At 46.2% G+C, this 12,581-nt stretch overlaps 1 protein-coding gene across 9 annotated transcripts in view; it reads right to left on the bottom strand.

The window, feature by feature from the left end:
* LOC134634900 (microtubule-associated protein 4) overlaps positions 1-12,581 on the bottom strand; it is a 120,244-nt gene that overhangs the window by 77,503 nt on the left and 30,160 nt on the right. For 8 of the 9 annotated variants that reach the window (XM_063484347.1, XM_063484345.1, XM_063484348.1 and 5 more), the window contains exons 2-3: positions 5,152-5,340; positions 540-596 (exon numbers count right to left, since the gene is read on the bottom strand). In XM_063484347.1, the coding sequence (XP_063340417.1) occupies positions 540-596; positions 5,152-5,338 (244 nt within the window). In that variant the 5' untranslated portion in view covers positions 5,339-5,340. The remainder of the gene's footprint in view (positions 1-539; positions 597-5,151; positions 5,341-12,581) is intronic. The other variant, XM_063484349.1, reaches the window with a different exon arrangement.

Raw genomic sequence — 12,581 nt, 5'->3', positions numbered from 1 at the left:
TCTATTTGTGTATGAGACGATAGTTCAGATAGTTCATTAGACACTCTGTATGTATTCCTCATCTCTGCTGCTTATTATTTCAAATATGAGATGACACCAGATCAATTTATTCCGATCGTATGCAACAGGACTGCTGAGCACACAGTGTGCAGCTGATGGTCTCTCCCAGCACTGCAACGATCGCTGCTGATTATCAGCGCAACAATCTGACAACTTCCTGTAGCCTGTTAAGACTCGCTGTCATGCAAATACATACAGTTTGATGTTAAACAGGAAAGCAAGTCTTTACTACTTTTTCTGTCTTTTTTCCAACGTTAAACTAGTTTTCTGCTCAGTTTGAACATCCTGGAGATTTTAAAAAGCCCCAAACATCCCACACACAAACAGGTACACACAATCAATGAACGTGAAGCTCCAGATGGATGAAATGAAGCTCGACAGGCAAGTAAAGGTCAAGAGGCCATGATGGGTGGATGGCGACGACCAGCTGGCCTTTGCAAACAGACCAGCAGGAGAGGCAATTGTGGGATATGTCTTACCAGGCTTTTGCACCCCACGAGCTTCCTGCTTTCCATTCTCCATTGCAGTACCCGCGTCTGCACACACACGCACACACAAACACGAAAACAAGCAAAGACATTACGATCCATCAGAGCGCTAATGGTTTGACCTGAGAGGAAATCAAACTGCACGGCGCTGCTCTGACACGGCGGACATACGACACACCGAGTCTGCAATCAAATGGAAACCACTGACCCTGTCTTTACTGGCTTTTTAAAGGGCATCTGGATATGGTTGTTGTTCACTTGAGGTGCGTGTTTGTCCTCTGCCTGCCTGGGGCTGTGCTTGCTAATACCACAAAGGGCAGTTACGGTCAGGCAGGGGCAGGCAACGAGACGCATATATCGGCTGGTGTCAGGGGAGGATGCTGAAGGAGTGATGCTGTGTGACATGTGACTTATGAATTATTGACCTTTGTTTGAGAAATGTGAACTTCAGACACACTTTTACACAAGTAACTAAAACACAAACGACATAAATGTGTTGTGACAAGACTGACCAAACACTGTCTTAATAATGTCTCAGAAATGAGCAGTATGAGGACAGAAAGCATTGATTAGGGCTGCCGATCTCTCTCAGTCTGGCCTCATCGTATCAATATTGTCAACGTGTTTCACCATAAACGTGCTGATACAGCACTTTTCTGTGCTAACTCAGGAAGCAACAAGGAAGGAAACTTGTGTTTGGTCCATTATTGGTGTGTTCCAACGATTCCTCTTAGCTATAAATGATATACTGTTTATTTCTCTTTAAATGGTGACACACATTTGTAAGGAAAGTGAATTTGTGGGTTGTACCCAATACAAAACTTGCCACATCTTCTCTGCTACGTCAAACGTCTTAGTTTGCTGTTGACTGGTGTCGTTTATTGAATTGGACAATCGAAATCTGACAAAACAAGACAAACTGAGAATTTCTAAGAGGAGCTGGAGCAGGATGTGGAAGAAGCATACGCAGCCACAACAGCCTGGCACCTCCTCCTCTTGCAGGTCACCAGCTTGGTCACACACTGTTGTGGGGTCGTCAGCCGGTGTGGTTGCGTCGGTCAATCTGGCTCAAGCTAATTCCACAAGTGTTCAGTTGGGTTGAGTTTTAGATCTGCAGGCAAGACATTCCACCCTCTGCACTCGTAAATTGGAGGTAGTCTCTGTTAAACCCCGCTCTGTAGGGGCGAGTGCTGTCATCTGTATGGATAGAGTTCAGTCCCAGACTCTGGAGATATGGGACTGCTACTGCTTGCATAATCTTCATTTCTCTGCACTGAGATTGCCTCCAACATTGCTTTAGTGGGAGACGCTGGCCCACACCATCGCACTGCCTCCAACAAAAGCTGTTGCAATGAGCATAACGTTCCTCCACACGTTCAGGTTCCAGTGCACGCGTGGCTGACAGCAGCACAAATGGGTCTGATGGTGAAGGGCAGGCGTCCCAGCAGACGTGTGAGACTGGAGACTGACCGTGTGCTGTATGTTCCAGAGTCTCTCAGTAGGAAGCTGCTGACCATATCATCCTGCAAATCTGTAGCAGACTCTCTATGGTGCATAAGTACTGACAGGGTTGTCTTCTTGGGGCACCAGCTTCACAGCCTGTCTCTGACTTCCCTCTACATGGGCTCACGCCAAATGATGCTGCAACCATCAATAGCAGAATAAGCTGTTGCATTGGCAGAGAAGATCTGGCAAGTTTTTTATGGATGCAACCCACACACTCAACTTTGCTGCTCAACCCACAGAAGCATTTTCCTTACAAACGTGCCATTCATAAACAGTAAAGACTTATTGACAAGAAGCAGTGTTACAGCAAAGAAATAACTGCCAATCCCAAAACAAGACTAGGCTTAGTCACATACTAAAATTAATGCCAAATAACAGGAACCATTTATTTTCCACAAGACTGGCAGGTATGGGAAACAAATGGAAATCCTTTTAAATTCCACGGTGGCATCATGGTGCTTTATCCCCTTTGTAAACAAGCTATCATGAAAAAAAAGCTCTGAACTTTTCTGCAAATCACCCCACAGAGGTGCGTGTGAGAGTGCAAACGTCAGATGCAGTCAGATTGTGCCCAGGTACAAATAGCGCAGGTATTCTGGTGAATTCACACCATGCGAGGTCCCGTCATGTGCTGCCTCCACCGAGCGCTGTGCCGACAGCTTGCCCACAAAACCAAACGGATGATTTCCAGAGGTAAGAACGTGCCTGGTGGAGACGACTTCCTGCTGCTTGTTACATGTGAAAAAAGGACAACTGTGGAAAACATCCCGTCCTGGGGAGTTTAGCTTTTCCAAACAGCCTAAGCAGCTTTTATCTGTTACTTCCTAAACCCCTGGAAGCGCCTGCTGGAGGGCCTGGGAGCAGCTGGAAGTCTTTATCTACAAAGATAAACTTTAAATCTACTTCTTCAGCTTTACAGACATTTTTTATTTTTTATCATTTTATTTTGGCTTTTTAAGTCTTATGTTTTTGAAGTTACTCATAACTGTGTATTATTTGTTTTATTGTTGCCCTTCTATTCACACTAAGCTCTTTTTATCTAAACTTTAATAATAACAACTTGTGAATAAATGCCAGGACCCCATATCTCTATTCTTCTTTGCCACTTGCCACTTTGTAATGGTCTGATTGGTCAGCAGCTGTGCACATGGGAGGTTTTTCACGCCCAGAAATGTTCAGTTTTTCATAAAGATGCAAGTCTTACTCGACTAATCATGCTAAACGATGCAGAGCTTCACAAGTACAGCATGATTTCTATCACAACGACGCAAACAGCAGGATACAAACCAGTGCATGCCATACGTACATAAACACGCCCTGATGCATTCAACAACCGAGCACGGAAAGGACAGGCGTGCACAAAAACATACAGATAAAAGTCAAATACGACGGATGAAATGCACGAGTGCAGCACTGCACATTACTGGAGCACCGGGGCTCTGAAACAACAACTCACAGAGGGGGGAAAACAACAACAAATGTATGCCACCTCCATCTCCCTGTCATGCTGACAGAGGACAATGACTTGCGGACTGCCTCGCCCTGCTGTTTGGCACTCGGCGTGTCAGCATGTGTGCGTTTGTCCAAATGCACACAGCGTGCCACAGTTGATCACTGGCAACACCACCCACGGCCCGTCCTGCAGCCGGCTGTCACTGACGAGTGCCCACACACAGTCTGACTGTCTGACCAAAGTGTCTGGCTAACCAAAACAGGCCCGAGAGCTGAGTCATTCTCGGCTAACCGTCACTTCTTTTTTATCCATTTTTTTGTTTATTCGATCCATCTACTGTTTGTCTACACTGGAGCTGACCTCTTTATTTATTAGATCATGTACTTTTGCATCCTTCTGAGCCACAGTTTAAACTGCAGACAGCAGCTTAATGTCGTATCACCACAGAGGTCAGTTTGAACAACAGCTGATATTCACTTACTGCTTTCTTAAAGCTCTGACAGGAAACAACACTGGCAGCTCCTGACAGCTTACTTATTCTAATAAAGCTGTGGTGTTTGTCTCGGAGCTGCTGTCATAATGCTGCCATTTGTCCTCGAACTTTGGAATTCCTTCTAATTCCTGCAAACTCAAACTCAGCCAAAGGGTAACGTGAAACTCCTCACGACAACAAATGCACCGAACCCAGGAACTTCAACACGTCACCCGTGGCTAATGACCCAAAGGCATCTGATCACATGTCCCACACTTATTTTAGAAGCTTTCTGGAGCCAAGCAAGTTGCTCAAGGACACTTCTTCTTCTTCTTCTTCTTCTCCTTCTGCATACTTCTAACCAGCTGTCTCACTTCTCCCCTGGCACAGTTAGAGCATTTACTGACAGCTCACAATAAAAATACAGTTTCCTGTGTCATCCCCACATTTCACCAGCCAAATGGGATGTTCAAAGCACTGACTGCTGCTCTGCTTATCTTCTGGCTACTGTCTTCCCTGTGGGTGAATGACACCCGAGCAGATCCAAGATGGCAGCCAGCGTGCAGCAGTGCCTGCATCCATCAGTCATACAGGAGCAGCTGGAGTTCAGGTCAAAGGCACACTCTCTCTGCTTTAAGAATGATATTATACAGTATTATAGTCTATGGGAAGAGGAATATAACTGTACGCTGTATTACTGTTTTATTATTGTACTTTATTTACAGCTGCTAAATCTTTTTAGAATATATATGTGAAGAATATCGGCTGATCTATCAGTCAGAATTTCTTTCATCTATTCTTGGTCAACCTCTAATTATTTTATCAACAATGCATCAAATATGAGTTGAAGTAACCAAACTACAGAGCATTATTGAGCAGTTTGCCTCAGCTCTGCAGGGCATGCATGTTGCATGTTGTTGCATGTGAACATCTTTTACAACATCCGTCTTGCTAGCTAGCCACAGCATCACCCTGACAAACCCACAGTACACACTGTGACAGCAGAAATCATTCATAACCAGCTGCTAATCAGAAGCTAAGTGAAAGATATTTTTCTTAGGAGGTAAAACGAAGAATGAATGCTGCGTTTAGATTGACAGATAAACAGTAATGCTCTTCCCCTGGATGTGTTTGCCACCCATATGATACTGACAACATCACGTTCATCTCACCTGCCCTGGTGTCATCGTTGTCCAGCAGCGGGATGTAGTCCGTCTTTCCCACCGTCTCTCCGACCTTATCGTCAAAGTGCTCCGCCTCCAGCTCAGCCACAAAGTCCCTGTGCACCATGTTCTCCGGGCCGGGCTGGGGAACGCTGTCCGTCAGCGCATCGCTCAGACTCAAGTCTAACTCCGCCATGGCTGCAGACAGAAAGACGCACGAATAAACAAGAGTCCCTGTGTTTTTTTCCTGCTACAGATTCACTTGAAACATAATTTCACAACACCTAAAGTAAACATCGTCATCTTTTAAAGTAATCCAAGTCAATCGGCCTTTTACTTCCAGCAGATTTCTATCTGCAGCTTGAACCATCCAACCAACTATGACAGATATATCAGCATTATGTGATCAGTACCACAGAAAAGATGCTCGGGGCATAATTAGAAATGGGATCATTGCCCAGAGCAGCTCCCACTTCACTGTCTGCAGCTCAGGATATGAGCTGAGCTGCTAACTAGTTTGTAAAATACACACCTGGCACATTCATAAACATGATGTCATCACTCTAGCTTTGCACCTTTAAAACACTCTTCTTTAAATGTGGTGATTAAGGGAAGCAATAATCCAAGAATCAGGAAACCAGGATTACTAGTCCTACCTGCAGGTTAATTTACAAACAGTGCTACACAAACATGGAGTTCTGAATCCTGGATTTTGTCTGCAAACCTCTGCAGATATATGAAGACAAAACGAGCGGACAGAAAGAGGAAGAAAGTGAAAAAATGGAAATGATAGGAGAAGTGGTCAAAGGAAGTTAGAGAGCGAAATCATGTTAGAAAAACTCAGTTACAGCCCACTGGATCATTTTACTCAGGAAGTCATGCTTGCTTGGGGTGATCAGAGGAAAAACATTTGATGTGAACTGAACTGGGCTGCAGATTTGTATCCTGAGGTAGGACAGACGTAGCCAAAACACCAGAGGACCTGGATCCACACCCTGCGTTAGCTGGCATTCCCCTGCTAAAGTCTATCACCAGCAAGGACTAAACCTGACTGCTCATGTGCTTGAAGGGAAACTACACAGAAGAAAACTTTTCCAAGCACTGATAAAAACTCCATCTACCACAAGGGGGCGGAGTTTCAAACGAGATCAGGGTGTTTGAATGAAACAGACGAGCTGGAACGAGACAGAAGCACAGTCTGTGCTTACACATGGACTCGGATGGACGTGAACACGCATGCATGCAGTCGTCAACCAATCTGTGAGTTCAGCTGACCAATGGCCACCTTGGGAATCTGCAGAGTCACGCTGTGTCATCTTCCAGCTATAATGCCAGATTATCTTGGCCACAGAAGCAGCCAGCCTTTCTCTGCTGCTCAGACACGCTCTGCATTAATCTGTCTCACTTCTGCTTCTGCGCCACACTTTCCAACTCTGCCTTCATCACATCATCAGGGCGTCCACTGTGTCCAAAACACTGGGTCCACGGTCAGGGTCGAGGACGTTACAACATCCACCCTGCATTAACTTAATATATGTTCTACTTTGGGTGTGCTAACTAAACTCATATCCACACATGAATAAAGCCACTCTGCTAAATATCATTAGTCCATGCATGCAGCACATCTGCAGTAAAAACACAGCAAGCCAGCACCAACTCAACTCTCTATCCCCATCTACTGGATGATTTTCTCATTGACTGCAAAAAGAACAGGTACAGGTATCCACCCCAGAAACACTCCCAGTCACATAACTGGGTAGAAGAACTGTTTATTTGTAGTTTTGCAGCTTTATAATGACAATTAGGAACAATTCTCTTGCACTCTTTAGACTCATTTGGGGTTTAGAGGTCTTATATTTTCACATACTGGTGGGTACAGTTTCATCTCAAGGTTACTAACAGGTAGAAAAAGATTCAACAGAATCACCTTTGAGCCATAAAAAGTTTTGATTAAAGGTAAGGTGGGTACTTTCTGATAAAAGCCTGATTCATCCATTCACACGTGCATTCACGCGAGTACCTTTTTCTGTGCCTAAGCACGTTTGACCTACCATTCACACATACTCGGGGTATTTAAGAACTAAACTGGAGGAGCTCGAGCGCCACGCCTGAAGCACAGCCAATAACATGTTACGTCTGATTTTTTTATATTTACATAAATCAACATGTGGTGCCTGTTAAAAAAAGACGTCCTCACACAATCAGTGAGAAACACAGAAAACTTGATAGCGGCTTAAACTGTGACTGTAATGAATGACAAGCAGCTTTCACATTTGGGAATGTAAATAAACTCTACACAGGCGTATTCATTCCACGCCTTAGCGGCCCTGTATCAGCAGCAGTACGAGTCCCCAGCACAGACCAGGGTGTGTCGCAAAAAGGCTGCTGCCTCCACCTCAAAGCCATGCTGGTCAGAAACGTTGCCCCAGTTTCCATATTTAACCCCACATCATCTGCGTGTGTTTAGTATACAGTGTGTCATTTGCACCAGCTGCACAGTTAGCCGAGTGATCTGTGCCACCCAGCCTACAATGTCATTGGATTCACTGCAGGATGAGACCTGTCGTTTCAATACCGTACGTCTTTGTTTGCTGCCCGCGCGGCCTTCAACTGCTTCCATTTCCATGGGCCGTTTCCCACATAACCACAGGAGGAGAGGCTTTTCATTAGCCCAGCTCCTGCAGTGGGACAGAATACCACCCTGGGATTAAAAACTCATAAGATTTTGGGGCTTTTTGACCTGAGCAAATGTACCCGAGCTGGAGCTGAGCTGCTGTTTTCACCTCCTGCTGCTGACAACTCTGGTGTGGCCACTCGGAAATAATCTGGATTCAACAAAGGAAGGAAATCCATGGAAAGGGCAGTTTCTATTGTGTTGTCTGCCAACATATGCTTGAGTGTGTGTGTGTGGGTGTGTGTCTTGCTAAGTCTCTTTTATATACAGTCTGTGCTGTAAGCCTGTGTGTGTCAGCTGAGGTGAAGGTTAAGCCTCCTCACAGTCTGCTTCCACACTCCTCTATTGAATATAAACAATAATACAGCCTGACATGAACACAAAGGCAACATGAGAAACCTGAGCAGCTCCAAGGAAGCAGGAACGAGGCCTGTTTGTGTGGTAATGAGTGACTTTGAAGGCATGAATGACTTTCATGACTTTCCTTATGACATTACTCTTTCTTCAAAGTAGACACAACACAATCTGCTTCTCATTACAGCTGAGTCAGGTGAGTCAGGTGAATATTTTTTTTTAAGGATAATTAATCAGTTTGACTGCTGTTTATCCTCCTGAGGAAATGAGTTTGAGACCTCCACACCAAGCATCATTTATCCAATCTATAACATCACGTGTATCCTGCTGTAATATCAAGAGGACATCCTGGGCTTTCTATTAATGCCCGATCTGTGGGGGTTATCTGAAGGTGAGGAGGAGGAGGAAGACCAGATATAAGAGCAGGGAGGTGAAAGCTCAAAGGACATACCAGCTTTTCAGGTGCTGTTTACTGTAGGTCTGCAAGGTTTTTAGGCTTTATGATTTCTAGACGAGGAAATAAGAGACTTTTCAGTTGAACTCAAACACAGACGTTTAACCTTTATGGTCTCTTTCATACAGTCTGTGCAAACAGCATGTTCTCCCTCTCTCTCCTCCCACAGTCCAAAGACAGTTAGTGGGTTAGGTTGATTGGGGATTTGAAATTGGCCATAGATGTGAGTGAGAATGGTCGTCTGCCTCGCTGTGTCAGACAAACTGGGCGTACCCTTCCTCACGCCCTGTGACAGCTGGGATCGGCTCCAGCCGCGTGACTCTGATAAGGATAAATGGAACAGGATGGATGGAGATGCTGAAACTGGTTTGAAATTATTCTTCAGCATGAAACATGACAACACTGCCCACAACCACCGAGACAGCTAGGCCGTACTAGCCCCTCCGTGTAGCCAATGACACACACTTTACTGACAGCAAAGCTGATTTGAAGCAACCAGTGCCATAAACAAGCAGCAAGCCAGGCTACAACGAGCAGGTTAACCACCCCTGATGATCTGTTGGTGACATAAGTTAACTGGTGAAGCAGTCAAGTTATTTCCACTCAAACAACAAGATAATTACAATAAATCCTAACATCACAAACTGTGTCTGAATATATAAATAAATAAGTGAACATTTGGATTTTGCAACGGTGTTGTAGAGGGAGAGGTCTGCTTATGCACAGGTGAGTGAAAGAAGCAGGAGCTGATGCTGCTTTTCCATAAGCTCGGCCTCGGCAAGAGTCGAGCATTATAGCAACTGTCAGAGTGACTGGTGACATAACACGTAAACTCTAATCCCACAAAATCCCCAGCAATTTTTTCTCCTTCTACTTAAATATATGACAACACAACATAATGTCATGTTGGATTAATCCTCAGGCAGGCTGGGGTCAGGAGCCTCAGCAGGGCGAATGCTCGCTCACCCACAGAGTCACCTATCTGAGAGGAAATCTTCTTACTGCATGGTCAAGGTCTGATTTCAGCTTCCTTGGTTAATCATTGAGCAACAATCTGGATTTGACTGAGTTTATAGCAAGACGTTTGTCCTCTGTGAATCATTACCCCCGACCGTAATTCCTCAATCAAATAATCTACAAGAAAACATGTCGCAGCTCGATTCAGAAATTCTGGTAAAAACCAGACACACGGTTTGATTCCTGCTTCTACATTCCACCTGCAGCACACTGTGCCACAGAGCAAGGCAGCACAGCTCAGAGCAGCTATAATTACCTCAGCTATGTGAAAAGACCAATGCCCGTCCACTAGTGTAATATGACAAAAAAAAGATGAGAAAATTGAGAGCTTAAGCTTGTGACACACAAAGCATGAGATCACTTCCCTGTTAAGCTGAGCGGTCATCTTCAGTCCCAGAATAATATACAGTACATGTGCAGCTGTGAGCTTCTTTCAGCGTTTAGGAGATTTTAACACGAGCAGGCAGCAAAGCTGAAACTCTGCAGTTATGGTGTCAACAGTCGGCCGCCTGCAGCTACACTTACTCTGCTGCTCTAGAGGTTTGGGCAGAGCATGTGGAGCTATTCACCGCCCAAGGTCAACGTGGCTGTAAAACAACTGTGGGGTAGCTTAATTCCCCTACAATACCACAGTGTAGACCTATGATTATGTGAGGTCACATGGTCACAGTGTAAGGGGAAACGCTGACCTCACTGGAGTCTGCTGAGGTGTATGAATCACACACTGGACAGTGAGCTAAAGTTTCACCCTGACAGTGGAATCATAACAGCCTTACTCTGAACAGAGCGTAGGAGATGCTGCTGCTAAATATTGATAACTGTTAACTGCTGATCCAGTCATGCAAATATTTCTGATTACTGCCTGTAAACATGAGTGGATTTGCCGTTTCCTTCACTACACAGAGTTGTAATGGTACCTACACTCATCACAGACTGCTCTGTGCACAGTGTTCAGTTCTGTACCTCATGTGAACCGAAGAATGAAGAATGTTGATACACCTGCTCTCGTGGAATGAAACAGACTGTTATTGCCCAATCTCAGGTAGCTGAATGCCACTCAGCCCCATAAGAAGTTAGAAAAGTGGAGACAGTTTCAAATGTTTATGAATTTTTAAACATTTTTTTAAGCTGGGACCAATCCCAGACGAGCAGTGAAAAAAAAAAGAATTGGGCACATCTTTTACTTTTCTTTTACAGAATTCTGTAAAAGAAAAGTAAAAGAGTAATGATCCCTTTTCAAAGGGCTGGTTTTCAAAGCAGGACTGTGCTTTCCTAGCCCAGACCCATCATTACCTCTGCAAGCTTCAAACTGCACCTGTAGATGTTCCTGTAACCTGCAAAGGTGTTTGCATAGATGGGACAGTGAGTGTGAGTGTAACATGCAGGAAAGGAGAAAACAAAGACGTGCACAGTGGGCTGGGCGTGCAGTCACTGTGGGAAGAGCTCACCTCTGATGACACTTCCTCTAAACGCTCAGCTTACTGTGGGTGTGTGTGTGTGTGTGCGTGTGTGTGTACCGCGCCGTGTGAAACACACAGCAGGGGTGAGCTCGCATTGCTGCTTCAGTGAGTTTGTGGCTCCCGTTGTTTTCATTAGCTTCTCCTCTTAGTGTCACTTCACAGACACAAGTCAGCACATTAACACTGAACAGGAAGTCTGCAGTTTCTGAAAGAACCGGCACAACGAGCCATGATTAATCCTCACAATATTTACCAACAGCTGCATAATCTGGATTAATGTCCAGCGACGGATTAGAGAACACCTGATGATTCTATAGAAGTCCATGACTGATGAGAGCAGTCGCAATTTAATCTGGATTTAACGTTGCTAGTGAGCTGCACGTATGTTAGTGTGACCACAGTATGTCTGTGTGTGTGCGTGTGTGTGTGCGTGTGTGGGCGTGTGTGTGCGTGCGTGTGTGTGGGTGTGTGTGTGTGCGTGCGTGTGCGTGCGTGGGTGCGTGCGCGTGTGCGAATGTGTGTGTGTGTGCGTGCGTGCGTGTGTACATGTGTGTGTGCGTGCGTGTGCGTGGGTGCGTGTGAGAATGTGTGTGTGTGTGCGTGTGTACGTGTGTGTGCGTGCGCGTGCGAGCGTGTGTGTGCGTGTGTGTGCGCGTGCGAGCGTGTGTGTGCGTGTGTGTGTGCGTGCGAGCGTGTGTGTGTGTGTGCGCACGCGTGTGTGCGTGTGTGTGCGCGTGTGTGTGTGCGTGCGTACGTGTGTGTGCGTGTGTGGGTGTGTGCACGTGTGTGTGTGCGCGTGCGTGTGTGCGTGGGTGTGTGTGTGCGTGCGTGGGTGCGTGTGCGTGTGGGCGTGTGTGTGCGAATGTGTGTGTACGTGTGTGTGCATGTGTGTGTGTGTGCGTGTATACGTGTGTGTGCACGTGTGTGTGTGCGCGTGCGTGCGTGTGTGTGTGCGCGTGCGTGCGTGTGTGTGCGTGTGTGTGTGTGTGTGTGCGTGTGTGTGTGCACGTGTGTGTGTGTGTGTGCGCACGCGCGTGTGTGCGTGGGTGTGTGTGTGCGTGTGTGCGTGTGTGTGCGTGCGCGTGTGTGTGCGTATGTGTGTGTGTGTGCATGCGTGTGTACGTGTGTGTGCGTGCGTGTGTGTGTGTGTGCGTGTGCGTGCGTGCGTGTGCGTGCGTGTGTGCGTGCGTACGTGTGTGCGTGCGTACGTGTGTGTGCATGTGTGTGTGCGTGTGTGTGTGCACGTGTGTGTGTGTGTGTGCACGTGTGTGTGTGTGTGCACGTGTGTGTGCGCGCGCGTGTGTGCGTGGGTGTGTGTGTGTGCGTGCATGGGTGCGTGTGTGTGTGTGTGCGTGCGTGTGTGTGTGTGCGTACGTGTGTGTGCGTGTGTGTGTGTGCGTGTGGGCGTGTGTGTGCGCGTGTGGGCGTGTGTGAATGTGTGTGTGTGTGCGTGCGTACGTGTGTGTGCATGTGTGTGTGT

This window comes from Pelmatolapia mariae, linkage group LG9 (genome assembly GCF_036321145.2).
Source record: "Pelmatolapia mariae isolate MD_Pm_ZW linkage group LG9, Pm_UMD_F_2, whole genome shotgun sequence".
NCBI classification, from domain to species: Eukaryota; Metazoa; Chordata; class Actinopteri; order Cichliformes; family Cichlidae; genus Pelmatolapia; species Pelmatolapia mariae.
Note: the sequence above shows the minus strand (reverse complement) of the source record. Positions and strands in the feature narration are given on the sequence as shown.